At 33.5% G+C, this 17,679-nt stretch overlaps 1 protein-coding gene across 3 annotated transcripts; it reads left to right on the forward strand.

The window, feature by feature from the left end:
- Positions 1–12,178: 12,178 nt before the first annotated feature.
- Positions 12,179–17,322, forward strand: LOC137830021 (UDP-rhamnose/UDP-galactose transporter 5-like). 3 transcript variants are annotated; one of them, XR_011084130.1, is made up of 7 exons: positions 12,179–12,423; positions 14,422–14,614; positions 15,007–15,191; positions 15,266–15,466; positions 15,790–15,951; positions 16,506–16,853; positions 16,957–17,322. XR_011084130.1 is itself a non-coding variant. In XM_068637101.1 (6 exons), exons 2-6 carry the CDS (start codon positions 14,485–14,487, stop codon positions 16,794–16,796), a joined length of 969 nt encoding a protein of 322 aa, XP_068493202.1. In that variant the 5' UTR covers positions 12,240–12,423; positions 14,368–14,484; the 3' UTR covers positions 16,797–16,955. The 3 variants fall into 3 exon arrangements, 1 of the variants encoding a protein (XP_068493202.1); XR_011084129.1 differs by having other exon boundaries at positions 12,240–12,423; positions 14,368–14,614; XM_068637101.1 differs by lacking the exon at positions 16,957–17,322 and having other exon boundaries at positions 12,240–12,423; positions 14,368–14,614; positions 16,506–16,955.
- Positions 17,323–17,679: the final 357 nt, after the last annotated feature.

Raw genomic sequence — 17,679 nt, forward strand, 5'->3', positions numbered from 1 at the left:
TCATACTGGCCAATCCAGAACCTCAAATCGGATATGGGATTGTGTACCAGATTGTACAATCTAATTTGTAAATTTAAAACACAAATCGAATTGTACAATCCAGTACACAATCCTGGATTCAGTTTGAGGTTCCAAATCGGCCAATCCGATATTCATTTCAAAAAAATATTGCATTCCAAATTATAAAATCTAGTATGCACTTAAAAAAATGATTTCTCTTACGAAACCCAATTGTAGGATTTGGGGAAAATAAATATCCATATATCATCTCAGCATTAGTAAAGGATGAAATGACAAATAAGGCATCAAAACAATAAACGTTCATCCCTCCACTTGTGTTGGTAGATGGTTTTGATATTGCAAAGAGAGCAACTCTTCAATTCCTTGAAAAGTTTAAGACTCTTGTTGTGATGGGTGGTGAGCCTGATAAAGAGATTCTAAAGATGGTAGCTAGAACAACTGTGAGAATAAGGTAAAACTCATTTTATTTTTTGTTTTTAGCTCAAATTTGATCACATATTGATACTACAGACAAAATGAAGAATAACTTGTCAACATAACTTTTTAACACGTATGATATTCCCACTATATATTTCCTCATCATTTATAGTTGTATAAATCACTAGCAGATCAATTGACTAATTATTAATGCGGTAATACAAATTGAATTATACAATCTGGTATACTATTGAAAATACAAAATAAATTGTCCAAATTGTTATAGTCTTTAAAATTTGAACAACAAATTGATATTCATACCGGATTGTACAATTAGGTGTTCAATTTTGAATAATATATCATATTCTACAATCCCATTTGTATATCTGAATTCAGTTATACAAAGTGCAAGGGTGCAATGTAAGATCAAAAGAAAACTAGAATTTTTAAATTTCTAAAAAAGGAATGTATATTCACATTTAGGTATGAAGGTGCAGATGGAACAAGTGGAGTGATGACTTTTTACTGCAAGTGCACCGCTTTGTCAGAAGTAATAATTGTCCCTAAGGATGGATATCGACCCCACAAGGAACAGTGAAACATCAAGTACAATAATCGTTAAATATAGAACAAAACAATTAAAATTGTATTGAAAGTAGTTGTGTTGGCGATGATCAATCAGAAAAACAGACAAAGAATTAGTTGTTTCAATTGGAAAAATAAGGATTAGGTTTCATCTCTCTCACTCTCATGTATTTTGATTAGCATGTCAATATTAAGTTCTTTAATTGAAATTGATGCCCGTATAAAAATCATTTATATCGATTCCTCGCATATAAAATCCTTAAGAATGTTCCCTAATTATCGATCCCTCGCATAATTATAAGAACAACTTAGAACGAAACTCAGACGTTTAATAGCAATTAACATTTCAAGTCTATTCGTAGCACTCAAATATGTTGAGTATTGTTGTTTAGGTCCGAACCCTAAAAATACCTCCCGGTCAGATTTAAGATTCTTAATTTGTCACGGAAAATTAAAAGTAAAACAACAATACCAATAATCAATCAAGAACTGAATATGAATATTAATATATAAAATATCACCTCAATACATAAGAGTTTGAGTAGATTACTCCCAATCCCCAAAGGGTAGAATTAGCCACGCATACTTCTAGCACCTTCCATTCTCCCAATTGGGTTACAATTCACTCTACGATGTTTTCCTCTCAATCTGGCACACTAGGGTTGAACCTCTAGCCCCTATTTATCCTAATTTTCTAAGGTTAGGTGGCTTGTTGTGTCGCGCTAATGGGCTAAGTGATAAAACATAAAAATGACTCAATCTTTATTTGCATCTTTTTCCATTCTTGAACTTTCCAACTTTCACTTTTTAGCTCAAATTATTCTCCTTTATTCCAAATCTTCAATCGTCCCTAAAAATCTGCAATTAACACCAAATTTAGGAATAAAATACTCTTATTCAAATAAAGATCATAAAAATGTAAAAAGGTATAAATTCATAAATTAGGGATTATTTTATATGTAAATTAGCAATAAATCTTCATAAGTGTCTATATTTTAATATGAAATATTACTGAAATTAGACACTTATCATGGAGCTGCATGGAAAATTTGCCCCATACATACAAGTGATAAAATATTACTTCTATTTTTGTTATTTTTCTTCTATACTAAACAATTCAAGAAATCATCCTCTTTATACTTTTATTTTTCATTCTTTCAGTATTTATTTTCTTTTCACTTCCTTTCTTAAAACTAAACACATAATTAATATCAATTGATGAAAGTCATCATGAGATTAACAATAGTTATTAGAAAATTTAATAAAATTAAAATGTATAATAATTTATTAAATAGCAACAATGTTATTTGCAAAAGCAAAATATGATACTATCTGCACACAAAAATAACAATATTAATACGTGACTAATTGGTAATAATTTTTTAATAAAAATAATAAACTTAGGAGATAAGTATCTTTACCCACCTGTATTCCAAATATATAAACACATGCTTAATAATATAAAAATTAAATTAAGTGCGTTTCAATCAAATTTGAGATAATCCAATTAAGTTGAAAATAAACCATATAATTCAAATATTTATATATTAATATTTATTGAATAATATATATTTCATAATTAAATGTATTTTGTTTATTTTAATATATTTTAAGTATCTGAGCTCAGGCTAATCTTGGCCTATAAATACAGATTAATTTTATATGTATTATTTACTCAATTCTCACACTCACTTATATATTTATAATTTCATATGTTTTTATTGGCTTAAGCATCGAAGAATCTTATATAGGTAGATTTCTCTCTGTCATCTTCAATAAACTTGAAAATCCTCTCTTGGATTCATAATTCGGCTTGCAAAGCAAACCACCTTCATCCACATTGAGAGACTAATACTCTTTTCCGAGAAGAACATTTGATGCCCACTGCAGACCGAGTAAAGTTTTTCTTGAACCATAAGCCTTATGGTATTAACTATAAGAAAAAAATGTCGTCTTTTAATCTATGATCCCCGAGATGAGAGTGGACGCAACCCTGACGGGACAAATCGAGGTTCTTCTTCAGAAAAATAAACTTGGTGAGTTTGCTACCACCTTGTTCCCTTCCACCCATCACCTTTATAGATGAAGGTTTTTCCCCCGACAATCCTATGAAAGATGACACAGTTGTCGTTATAACCACTATAACAAATTGGTGAGTTAGAAAGGTGATCATTGACCAAGAAGGCTCAACTGACGTCCTATACTGATCTTTTTTTCAAAATCTTGACATCCCCTCCTGTTTCATCTACTTGTATATGAATCATTTGTTGGGATACGAGAGAGCAAGCACACACTAGAGGATTTGTTGACAACATTTGGCACGCCATCAAACTCTTACTGTTCAATACATTTTAGTGGAGGTTGATACTTCCTACAGAGCTCTCATTGGTCGAAGAACTCACTGGTAGGAGAATTCTCAACCAACTGGGAGCCATTGGTTTAACACAATACATGGCAATGAATTTTCCAAGTTAAAATGGAATGGTTATCACAGTCAAGGTAGATCCAAAAACGAAAAAAAAAATGTTATGCTCTAAACCTTAAAGACGTCCCTTATTCAGTAAAAACTCATGTTACTATGATAATTCATGAGGACATGGACCTTCCAAAGGAACGTAATACAGATCAAGAAAAAAGCAATGATCAAGTATGCAACAATATCAAATATATGTCTCAAGTTCCCACAGATGACGTTAAAGTCGACCTTGATCCTCGCTCTGAGTTTGAAGAAAATTGCTCCACCTTTTGATGAATATTCAATTAGGTATTTAACTGGGCTACTGTAAAATGTAGGCAAGATGATTAGACATATAAAATGGTTTAAGTTCACTCTCCTAGTTTGTTGGGTTGAACACAACAATGTTCTTACAAAGCTTTTTTGTATTGAGAATTGTAAATGGCAAAATTTTGCAAAAATATGGCTCTTCTTCATCTCTTTGAAGTATGTCTTTATATAAGCTTGGAAAAGTGGTCGTTGCATTCTTTTTCTACCCGTTAAGTTGCTTTGAACTCTCTTGGTTGTCTTTGTCCTTCTATTATCGCCTAATGAACTTTAAACATTGATAAACATTTAATGCATTGCATGCAATATTTATTTTATTTCTTTTTTTCTTGCAATATCTTTGATAAATAACCGTACGTATCTGTTGTAAACAGAATCAGTTTTGCAAAATAAACTGAAAAACAGAGATGAAGATAAAACAAAAAAACAAAGATGAAGATAAACCCTAATCTTTCGATGCTTCTGTTGGAGGAAATCACGAAAGTAGAGTGAAGCGGAGAATGACTCCAAGTTTGAAAAGCTAACGTTGCCCTCCCCACCTTGGATCGTGTCGCACGACTTGGAAGTTCTGCGCCTCCACTTTGCTGGATTTTCGGAGGTTGAAGAAGTTGTGTCGTTGGAACCTGGAATCGCGCCACCAATGGCTGCTGGAACGTGGGTAGTGGCCGTTTGGGGCTGCTACCTTTTTCCCTATATAAACAAGGGTTCCCCTCTTCAGAAAAGGCAACTCACACTCTCGCTACTTCATCTTCTTCAAATCCTCCGTTCACCATCTTCTTCCTTCCCCATTTTTCCCTTTTCAATTTCTCTCTCCTCATTATTTTATTATTATAATAATTCTGGGTTCTATTTGGGTATTACCCTTTTAAAGAGAAACTTGCTAGTTCTGAACCTCGGAAATCTCCTGGAAGTTCCTGTTGTATCCTGGGGACTTGCACAATACACCGCGGATAAGTCCTTACGGACAGTGATTACTCACGCTCGGGAAACCAATTTTGTTCGTTTTAAAGCCTATATTACTACAATCGTAAGGACTTATGGCTGAAAATCCGAACAACAACGACAACACCACTACGGGAACATCAAATGTTGTTTCCGCAACGCAAACCATTTTTGCGAAACCATTTCCGGACGTCTCCAAAATTGAAGTCTTCACCGGTCAAAACTTTCGACGTTGGCAAGAACGCGTGTCCACCCTATTGGACATGTACGAAGTTGCTCATGCACTTACAACTGCCAAACCCGACTCAACCACGGCTGCGAAACAAGTTGACGACTAGATCCATGCGAATAAGGTATGTCGTCACACTTTACTCATTGTGTTATCTAACGATCTGTTCGATGTTTATGCTTCTTATAAGAATGCGAAAGACATTTGGGATTCTCTTATCCTTAAATATACTGTCGAAGACATCGTCAGACAAAGGTTCGTAATTGCAAACTACTACCGCTGGGAGATGATCGAAGGCAAAGACATCAAAATCCAAATAAACGAATATCACAAGCTGATTGAAGATATCAAAACTGAAAGCATAACCTTGCCGGATGAATTCGTGTCCGAACTCTTGATCGAAAAGCTTCCGCAGTTTTGGACGGATTACAAACAACAACTGAAGCACAGACAGAAACAAATGTCTCTATCAGATCTGATCACCCACATCATCATCGAAGACACAAACAGGAAGGAGTGCGCTGCTGCAAAGACCAAAGCTTTGTCTGCCAAAGCAAACGTGATAGAAGACAAACCAGCTCCAAAAAGGTACGAGAAAAAATTTGATCACAAAAAGAAACCTAATAACAAATTCTCTCGTCCCAGTGGAACTAACCCCACTTTCAAGAAAAAGGATAATTGTTTTGTCTGTGGAAAGCCAGACCATCATGCACCTCAGTGCAGACATAGGGCTAAAAACAACTATCCTCCTAAGGCAAATCTAGCCAAAGGAGAAGATACAATTGTGGCAGTTGTTTCACAAGTAAATCTTGTGACAAATGTGAGCAAATGGGTGGTAGACTCTGGGGCTACCAGACACATTTGTGCAAACAGAAATGTGTTTACCTCCTACACAAGTGTGGGGGATGGAGAAGAACAAGTATATCTCGGTGACTCCAGGACAACTCCTGTCCTAGGAAAAGGAAAAGTTCTTCTGAAGCTCACATCTGGTAAAACTCTAGCTTTGAATGATGTGTTACATGTGCCATCAATTAGAGTTAATTTGGTCTCTGTGGCATTACTAAGCAAAGTTGGGGTTAAAGTGTCATTTGAATCTGACAAGATTGTTATGACAAAAAACAATGTTTTTATGGGAAAGGGATATTGTGATCAAGGCCTTTTTGTCTTAAACATTTCTGAGATTATGGATGAATCTAAATCTTCTGCTTATATTGTTGACTCGTATGATATATGGCATCCTAGATTAGGACATGTGAATTCTTCGTATGTTATAAAATTGCAACGACTAGGATTAATCAACATGCATGACAAACAAAGTAGTAAATGTGATGTATGCGTAGAATCTAAAATAACGAAGAAAACATGTCACTCTGTAGAACGTCAAACTGAAATTCTTGGTTTAATACATACTGACCTTGCTGATTTAAAACAAACCATGTCTAGAGGTGATAAAAATTATTTTGTAACTTTTATAAATGGTTTTTCTAGATACACCAAAGTGTATTTAATTAAACATAAGGATGAAGCTTTTGACATGTTTTTAACTTATAAAGCGGAAGTAGAAAATCAACTTAATAAGAAAATTAAGAGAATTAGATCAGATAGAGGTGGTGGATATGTTTTATTTAATGACTATTGTGTAAAAGAAGGTATTATTCATGAAGTAACCCCACCGTATTCACCTGAGTCTAATGGAGTGGCTGAAAGGAAAAATAGGACTCTTAAAGAAATGATGAATGCTATGCTTATTAGTTCTAATGCTCCTGATAATTTATGGGGTGAATCTCTGCTTACTGCGTGTTTTTTACAAAATAGGATACCACATATGAAAACTGGTAAAACACCCTATGAGTTGTGGAAAGGTTATCAACCTAATCTGAAATACCTGAAGTGTGGGGGTGTTTAGCTAAAGTGATGTTACCCGATTCTAAGAAAAGGAAAATAGGCTCTAAAACAACTAATTGTATGTTCTTAGGATATGCAGAACATAGTGCTGCCTATAGGTTTTTAGTTCTTAATAGTGATATAATTGAACGTAAAACTATAGTAGAGACAAAAAACGCTGAGTTCTTTGAACACATCTTTCCTCTAAAGAGTAGTGGTACATCTGAACAACCTATAGATAGTGCTAGTGATACCTTGAGTGAGGATGTTAGGAGAAGTAAAAGACAGAGAAAGGAAACATCTTTTGGAGATGACTTTTATACTTATCTAGTTGAGAATGATCCAATAAGTTTTGTAGAAGCTATTAGTGCTCATGATGCTAAACATTGGGATAAGGCCATTAAAACTGAGCTTGATTCAATTAAGAAAAATAATATGTGGACCTTAGTAGATCTGCCTAAAGGAGAAAAACCCATTGGTTGTAAGTGGATCTTTAAGAAGAAGTACCATCCTGATGGATCCATAGAGAAATATAAGGCAAGATTAGTTGTTAAAGGTTTTACTCAAAAACATAACATAGATTACTTTGATACTTTTGCACCTGTTACTAGGATTTCCTCTATCTGTGTCTTGCTAGCCTTAGCATCTATCCATAAGTTAGTAATTCACCAAATGGATGTTAAAACAGCTTTTATGAATGGTGAATTAGAAGAGGAAATTTATATGACTCAACCTGAAGGATGTGTAGTTCCAGGTCAAAAGGAAAAAGTATGCAAACTTTTAAAATCTTTGTATGGTTTGAAACAAGCACCAAAACAATGACATGAAAAACTTGATAATGTTTTACTTTGTGAAGGTTTTTCTACCAATGATGCTGATAAATGTGTGTATTCTAGATCTGAAAATGGTGAATATGTCATTATATGTTTGTATGTGGATGACATGCTAATTTTTGGTACATGCAATGATATAGTTTTTCAAACAAAATTGTTTCTTGGATCTAAGTTTGAGATGAAAGACATGGGTGAAGCAAATGTGATTCTAGGAGTTAAAATCATAAGGAAGGGAGATAGTATATTACTATCCCAAGAAAAATACACTGAGAAACTTCTAAAGAAGTTTGGTTACTATGACTTTAAGTCAGTGAGTACCCCTTATGATGCTAACTCTAAATTAAAAAAGAACAGATGATAATCTATTTCTCAAACTCAGTATGCCCAGATAATTGGGAGCTTATTGCATTTAATGAGCTTCTCTAGACCAAATATTGCTTATGCAGTAGGTAGATTGAGTAGATACACTCAATGTCCTAGTCAGGATCATTGGGATGCTCTTGCGAGACTCATGAAATACTTGAGAGGTACAATGGATTATGCCATTAAATATAGTGGATTTCCTGCTGTGCCAGAAGGGTACAGTGATGTTAACTGGATCTTTGATTCAAATGAGACAAAATCCACTAGTGGTTATGTATTTACACTTGGGGGTGGTGCAGTTACATGGAGGTCAGCCAAGCAAACTATTATTGCAAGATCAACAATGGAATCTGAGTTTGTTGCTCTAGAAATGGCTGGTAGTGAAGCTGAATGGTTGAAAAACTTCTTAGCAAACATTCCTTTAGGAATGAAACCAACCCCATCTGTATCAATGCATTGTGATTGCCAATCGGCAATAGCTATAGCTAAAAATAAAAGCTACAATGGAAAGAATAGACATATACAATTGAGACACAATTTGGTGAAACAGCTGTTAAAGAGTGGAACGATTTCTATTGACTATGTCAAGTCAGAACAGAATCTGGCAGATCCTTTGACAAAACCCCTAGGGAGAAAAATGATTTTAGAAACATCGAGGGGAATGGGACTTAAGCCACTTGCAAACAAACAAGTGATGGAAACCCAACCTTTGTGATTGGAGATCCCATGAATAAGGTTCATATGGGTAAAAACAAGTCACTTGTTAGTTTTGCTAGCACTCATATTGATTTTAAATCAATTTTTTCCATTCCTATGGTGTGTGTGAAAGTGCTAGTTACTGCATTATCGAGAGGATAAACCTTGTGGTTAAAATTCAGAGATAAAAGAGTTTTAATGATTTACAAAGTTTAAATGATTTTCATATCCCCTATGGGTGGTGTATGATTTGCAACATACACTTGATGAAATCACCTATATGAGTGTCAAGTGGGGCCGCTTGCATGAGATCTTGGCAAGATCTCTATAGCATTCATGAATATCGGGCACGCGCATGGCCTAGTAGCGCAACACAGCGATAACAGCAAGTAATGTGGGGGTATTGTGATTGATAAACCTCTAACACATACTAAGTGTCTTGGTTCATATAGCTTGCTACACCAACTACACTATGTGTTACGTTCATCAATCTAAGACTGGTTCATATAACTTGCTATACCAGATCTGATGCATTACATCCTAGATGAACCCAGAATATTCTTTTCTTTCGTCATCTCTATGTTTTATCTTTTGCAAAATGTGGGGAATTGTTGTAAACAGAATCAGTTTTGCAAAATAAACTGAAAAACAGAGATGAAGATAAAACAGAAAAACAGAGATGAAGATAAACCCTAATCTTTCGATGCTTATGTTGGAGGAAATCACGGAAGTAGAGTGAAGCGGAGAATGACTCCAAGTTTGAAAAGCTAACGTTGCCCTCCCCACCTTGGATCGTGCCGCACGACTTGGAAGTTCTGCGCCTCCACTTTGTTGGATTTTCGGAGGTTGAAGAAGTTGTGCCGTTGGAACCTAGAATCGCGTCACCAATGGCTGCTGGAACGTGGGTAGTGGCCGTTTAGGGTTGTTACCTTTTTCCCTATATAAACAAGGGTTCCCCTCTTCAGAAAAGGCAACTCACACTCTCACTACTTCATCTTCTTCAAATCCTCCGTTCACCATCTTCTTCCTTCCCTATTTTTCCCTTTTCAATTTCTCTCTCCTCATTATTTCATTATTATAATAATTCTGGGTTCTATTTGGGTATTACCCTTTTAAAGAGAAACTTGCTAGTTCTGATCCTCGGAAATCTCCGGAAAGTTCCTGTTGTATCCTGGGGGACTTGGCAATACACCGCGGATAAGTCCTTACGGACAGTAATTACTCACGCCTCGGGAAACCAATTTTGTTTGTTTTAAAGCCTATATTACTATAGTATCTTCCTCAGTAGCATAACCTTTTACACCAAACAATGGTAAAAGTGCACACTGTACATGATAGATAGTTAGGTCAAAGTTGAAAACTTGTGTTAGGAGAGTTTACGAATGTTACAGCCCCTGCTCTAACTCTAAGAGATATTTAAATGATGTTTTAGTTAGGTGCGAACCCTCTTGGTGACAAAGGTTGAAAATATTCTTTGAGTGAAAAACTTTAAACTCCGGGAATATTTCATATTTAAGTTAGCTTATAGTCTTTGTTTGTATTTTATCATCTTGTCTTTATCAATCTTTAATCAAACGCAATTGGTAGTCCATCCAGTGATCTTATCATCTGTTAGACTATGCACTCATTTAGTATGATCTTTGTCTTATCGAACACATCTTCATGCCTTGTTAATTTAAAAACTTAATCAAAACTATAATGTATTTGACTTTTGCTCTAACACGTCAAAATGACATTTTATTAGTAGGTGGTGTTTGTTTTATATACTACATGTATCTTTATGAAAAAGATTGAGTTGAATAAGATTGTTATAACCAATAGTATAATTTCCCGCTACTCATTAGTGTATTTAGAATTCAAATTTAAAGTTTTTGGAATAACGACATCAATTCATCAACACATTTAATTATATATTGTTAAAGAAAGGTCCAACAACCTAACTTTGATTATGTGCTAAAAAAACAACAAAATATAAAATATGGTCATGTTTCGTCTTTAAGATGATATCCTTTGTCAAAATAACAAATCATGTAAGAGACATGTGTTTCTTCTGTTAAACCATATAAAACAGTGCATACTTGTTTTACACCGTATAAAGCATTCATTGATGCTCAAACGATATGTGCATAACCTTAAGCTAACATATTACTTCATGAATTTTGTAAACTTATTTTATGTTGTAGGAGATGTCTATTTGTTACGTCTAACCGAGAAGATTCATTCAAGCTTATATCATATCAAATATCTCCTACAAAAGGAGATAAAGTTGTTTTGCTTCAACAACTCCCTGATGCTAGCATTGTCAAACCTGTAAAACTCTATTTGCTTCGTACGACTTTGTGTTTTACACAAGTTCAAGAAAAAAAATTGTCCAAGGAGAGATAAGTACATCTAACTATGAGGATGTTGCTTAAAGAAGAGAAGAGAATTTAATGCAAGCATGAATAACGTTTTATGCATCTTCTATGTCCAAGATCATTAGACGCAAGAAAGATATTCAAGTAAGTCTAAATTTGCTCAACGACCAGAAAAAGATTTTCAATGACTATTTCTTTTGTGCCTATATAAAGTCATCCATCAAGAATAAAAAGTGCATAGGTTTGATTTGTAAAAGTTCTAAAAACGTTGCCAACATCTTTTTTTGTCCTAAATAACCATGTAAGAACATTGTTGTGTTTATTTAGTGAATTAGTGGAATGTGTTTAACCTTGTAAATGTCAAAAGATGGTAATCCTATAATCTTTTGATCACCTCAAACAATTTCTTTGTCTTAAGTTAGCAGTGGTTTGTTGTTTAAAAAATACTTATGTTAAGTTATGAATGACTTGTTGTTTAAAGAATGTTCATGTTAAGCCAGAAGTTACTTGTTGCTTAAGAATACTAATGTTAACTAAGAATAACTTGTTGTCAAACAATACTCTTACGAGTTAGTTACGAGTGACTACAAGTTGAAATAATACTATTGTATCTTGTAACGTTAGTTTGCTAGGAGAACTTAAAAAATTATTTGAGAATTGGACATAGTCTCCACTATTAGATGAAACACTATAAAAACATCTTGAGTAAGTTTTTCTTTCTTATCTTATTATATTGCACTAACTTAAAGAAGGAAAAAATTTTAAACTCACTTTGTGAATTTTTTTATTAATTTGTCTAACTAACAAATTATATCGTCTAGTTACACTTATTTAAACGATAATTACAAAAATTAGTCAAATTTTTTTAAAACACAGTTCATTCATTACTTCTTTTATTTTTCTTATTTTTCACATATACAATAAGTAATAGGACAAAAAGATCAATAATAAGTATTTTTATATTAAATGTTTTATCTATAAATGTTTGTGAACTACAAAGAATGAGTTAATATAGTATGGTTTAATATAATTGTGATTGTTTAAGAAAAGGAGGAAAAAGAAAGCAGTTACAGTGTTGGTGTTTGTTCCAAAATGAAACTAAATCTGAGAAAGAACATGCATGTTTAGCCAAACCAACAAGGATACTTCAGAAGCATAACATAACATGCATATGATGCTCCTCTTTCTTGGGTGCATAGCGCGTGCCACTCCTACTCCAATCTGCAAACTCCATTTTCCAATCTCCTATTCCTTTCTCCCCACATTTCCTTAATACTACATTCATTCCAACGCCCAATGTCTTCTCTATTCACGGTTAGTTTCTTCTTTTTCAACCCATTTTTGCTTCACATTCTCAATCCTTCTTAACTTCTACCCTTTATTTTTTATTTTATTTTAATTCATTCATTCAATCTTATATTGTTCTTCTTTTAAGGGGACTACAAAAATTGAAACTTGGAAAATATCAGCTTACCCATGTTTGATTATGATCTCTATTTTAGAAAGCATTGTTCTCATTTACAAAATTTTAGTGTCACCCTTCTGGATCTGAGACCCCTTTTGGGATCTGTTTATTAAGGATATGAAAAATAGGAGTTTTAAATTTATTTACTTTTGTATTTTTTTTCACAGAACGCAGAATTGTTTTGCATTGTCAAATTTTATGGGTTCGTTTGGTGATGTATTGGAGTTCAATTTATTTGAACTGGTTTCTGATGATATGTCATTATGGTGAATTTAGGAGTTTTGTTTTGACAAGTGTAACCCAGTAAAGCCAAATTGGAATTGACATTTCATTCAATTCAGACGGGCTATCATAATGCCTTCTGCCCAGAAAACGAGTGAATCACTTTAGGGTTTGTTACTATGCATGGTTAGAACAGAAATGTAATGTTAGCTTTCTTTGGATGCAAGATCTATTTTATTCACCGGGGTGGTTCACTTTATCATTCTTCAGCTGGGTTTAATGTACAGATAGTAAATAAATAGAAATGAGTTTGGTCCTGATGCTTTTAACGTTTCACATTCCGTTGATTTCTCGCCGATTTCTGTACCTACATCTGCATATGTTAATATTAAAATGTAAGAATTATCATGGTGGGATGAATTGAAGACTATACCATTTGGGCCTGTCTTTAAAGAAACCATGGCGTGATTTTGGTGAAGATTCTTATTCACTTAATTTTTATCATTTCTTAGTTAGTCAATACATAAGTATAGTTGCTTTTTGCTGGTCAATCTATTCTCTAAGGGGAATTTTTTTTATAGTCTTTCGGGGAAAAGAGGGTAATATTATTTTATGAGAATAGCAATGATTTCTAGGTGAGAGAACGGTTGATGTGAACTGAAGGTTCTGAGAGGGGATGGTGTGGGTTATTTTGAACTTTAAATTAAAGATGTGCAAAGCTATCTAGCATTGACACGGATACTGGATACTGATACGACACGGATACGAATCTATATATTATATAATTATGAATTATATAAATTGACAATAAAGATTTATGTGCACAGGTATGTTCCAGATTATTTTTTGGAGCTGAAAGATGTTTTTCATGACTAGTTCAAAATGCTTTGTTTCTTAATTTTATAATTATAATAAAAAATTATACAATAAGTTTGAGGTTTTAGAAAATTAATGTATTTTTCCTTTTTAAAATTGTGTTAGAACCGTACTAGAATTATCAGAAATCCAACAAATACTTTTTGAATTGGACATTTTACGGATACGTGTTCTACAAGTGTCATCCGAGTGTCAGTGTCGGACACCGACACGCCACTTAAGAGGAGTGTCTGAGCTTCATAGGTGCAAAGTCTTCTGATTTTGAGTGTTCGCTGTATCTGCAGCATATAACTTTTTTTAATTTCATAAACTTGATTTGATACTCTACTCTAAGCTTAAGGGCTTAGTAATTCTCATTTTATCATCATGTCAACTTTCTATCAATGTAGGCTATTCTGGCATAACAGAAAGTGAACAAAGTTGATACTAGATGTTATTCATCAATGCTTTTATCAATTAATATTAATAATATTATCCGTGGCTTAGTGTTGAAGGTGATGAGATGCATACAATTCCTTTGGTTGTTGTTCATTATTCGTTTCTGATCCTTTTAATTCCCATTAGATGACTTAAGGTTGCATTTTTGTTTTTTCTACACAGAAAGTTGTCCAATCATAGTTCTTCTTAATGATCACATTTCCATCTGTATTATTTTTATTTTAAATATGATAATTTCGTATTTTCCACTTTACCAGGCTTTGTTTATTTCAATGGACTGACCAATGCACATCATTTGAATGGATCAACAGAATGCTATGGAGGCTAGTTAGAAGAGATTACAGCTAGTTAAATTGTGAAAGATAAACAAGAACATGGCTCCAGCTAGCAAGTCCGAGAAGAAGGCATCAGTGGATGCAGCTGCATGGCTGTTCAATGTTGTCACCTCTGTTGGAATTATCATTGTAAACAAAGCTTTGATGGCCACTTACGGTTTCAGTTTTGGTAAATTCCTTTTCCAATTTTTAATGATATCTTTTCTTGGCTTACTTACATTGTTGGAATTATGGAATTTTAGATATAATGGAAGGATATACTAACTGTTATGTATTACAATGTACAAATTTGTTTGATATGTTCATAAAATATTAACCCTTATTTATACTAGTCCTAATTCTAACTAATTAAGAAAACGTATCGTACTAAGACGTGAAAATATGTTAATTAGTCCTAAGAGATGAGGAAATAGGAAAACACTCAAGGATAATTTAAGATTTGACAAAATATTTTTGAATGTTTCCATAGATTTTAACAATCTTGTCCCAATAAATACATTATGATGCTCTTACTTAATTTCTTATAAACTTTTAAATATGATTTGGCTTTGCCTGCTGCAGCTACAACATTAACAGGTCTTCATTTCGTTACTACAACTTTGATGACATCCATACTAAAGATGCTGGGATACATCCAGCCTTCTCATTTACCCTTTCCAGAGCTTTTAAAATTTGTTTTATTTGCTAACTTCTCCATTGTTGGAATGAATGTTAGTCTAATGTGGAACTCAGTTGGATTCTATCAGGTGAGTTGGGTTGAATTTATCTATTTGTCCATTAATGCATTCAGAAGTTAAAATTTCTTTTTAACCATTTGCAGATTGCTAAGTTGAGTATGATACCTGTATCGTGCCTTTTGGAAATTGTTTTCGACAAGATTCAGTACTCTAGAGATACGAAACTCAGCATATGTATCGTTCTTTTGGGTGTTGGTGTTTGCACTGTTACTGATGTAAGTGTTAACACAAGAGGTTTCGTTGCTGCTTTTGTAGCAGTGTGGAGCACTTCTCTGCAACAATATGTAAGAGTGACGTTCCACTATATGCGACACACTGCTTCTGTTTAAAATTCAAAATTCAAACTTAAAATATCTTAATTAAATCTAATTCATGCTTCTGCATGGCAACATTACGAAGAGTTGTAGGCAATATGACAAACATTTTGAAGTTTCTCTATCTTAAAAGTGTTCCATTATATGCTTTAAATATATCAATGCATTTTAGGCAGATTCTAGTATCATGTATGTTATCATATTTCAGCTATCAGCCCTTCTGTTCTGTAAAAAAATTTCTATAAGAAGTCTGAGTCTTTTTTTTAATGAATTTTCAATGTTTTCATGTGCAGTATGTCCATTTCCTTCAGAGGAAGTATTCACTAAGTTCTTTCAACCTATTGGGACATACAGCACCTGCACAGGCTGGATCACTACTTCTTGTCGGCCCTTTTCTAGACTACTGGTTGACAAACAACAGAGTTGACAGATTTGCTTATAATTCAGGTTCTTTGGTAAGTTCTGGAACACAAAAAAGAATCCCAATGCCATTGATTCAATGTGTAAACCCTTGATGATTTGTTTTCTCCGAGAAAGTGAGTAAATGCATCTGTGGATTCACATAGATGTACATATAATGGATGACTTGGTGTGTTAAATCGATATTGATTTCACCTTCAAATGTATGCAGATAAGATAATTATGCATATGATATATATGATCTTGTTTGCATGCCTTTATGTTTAAGAATGCCCCATTTCTTTAGATATACAATATGCTTATTTATGTGCTTGACTTACCTGAAATTATTTTTAAATTTATTGTATATGGCTAAAAAACTTCCTCAGCATTGGAAGCTTTGGGATTTATGTGGTGATTTTCATAGAAGGATTAGTCTTAATATAATTTAAATGTGTATAACTTAGATGATACAAACATTACAGAACAAAATCGAGAATGAAGTAAATTGAACTATAAATTTATCTTTTGTTGCTTTTGATTGTCGTATGTGGGTTGGTATCAGCCTTTACCTACCAAGTTTCTAAAATTTTGGGGTTGGCTTTTGCAGATGTTCATATTTATGTCATGCACTATAGCAGTTGGGACGAACCTTAGTCAATTTATCTGCATTGGCAGATTCACTGCTGTCTCTTTTCAAGTACTAGGGCACATGAAGACCATACTTGTTTTGGTAATGGGGTTCTTTTTCTTTGGGAGGGAAGGTCTTAATATTCACGTGGTTATAGGGATGCTTATAGCTGTGTGTGGAATGATATGGTATGGCAATGTCTCAACAAAGCCTGGTGGAAAGGAGCGTTTGAATCACTCTCTTCCCACCAACAAAACAGAAAACAAATAGTTTCACACCATTCACTCGTTATGGGGGTTTTATTTACAAAAAGTTGAGATCATATAGGTGATTATTTACAGGAAAGTAATTATTTATTTTAAATTAAAACCTTATTATTTCAACTCATTGTAATTCTTTTAATTGATATGATTATTGTTTTGGATTCCAGTGGATATTTCATTATAGGGCTGACTAGAATCGAAGCAAAAATTTCATCTCCTTCACAAATGACACTCATCCATTCTAGTTGCTTCTTCATTCTGGTTCTGTCAACAAAAGCGGCATACAGAGCTGTGTGTGAAGACTGAAAATTCACACGACATAAATGAATGACAAGGGTTGCGTCCTAAACAAGTGCTACGAATGAAATTAGTAATATTGCTATTTTCAATAGTAATGATAAGTACACATTTTTTTTCAATAACAAAAACGTGAATTTTGTACTATATTAGAAAAGGTACTCAATTTTTTATATTGATACTCTCACATGCAAGTTTATGATGATTGGTATAAGTATTAATATTAGACCCTTCAATATATCAAGAGTGTCACCCATATAAAACAAAGTTTCATTAAATTTTGGATTCGGTAAATTTACAGGAGCTCGAATTAGCATATGATTATCCCTTCTAAGATGAACCAGAAAATCTAATCCCTTGTAAAAGTTACACTATATCGATAAGAAACTTTTAATAGTGACAAACCAAAATTGTAAATTGTTATATTTGTTGTACAAAATAAAGAGTTTTACAAGAGTTTAATGTTTTTATTTGACTGAATGGCTTTTAAAATGAAAAGATAGAATGGTTTGTACAAGACAAAGTTCTATTGAAAAGATGAAATACAGGAGAATGAAGTTATTTTATCTTTAACATAACTTAAATAAGAACAC

Source organism: Phaseolus vulgaris, chromosome 7 (genome assembly GCF_000499845.2).
Source record: "Phaseolus vulgaris cultivar G19833 chromosome 7, P. vulgaris v2.0, whole genome shotgun sequence".
NCBI lineage: Eukaryota > Viridiplantae > Streptophyta > Magnoliopsida > Fabales > Fabaceae > Phaseolus > Phaseolus vulgaris.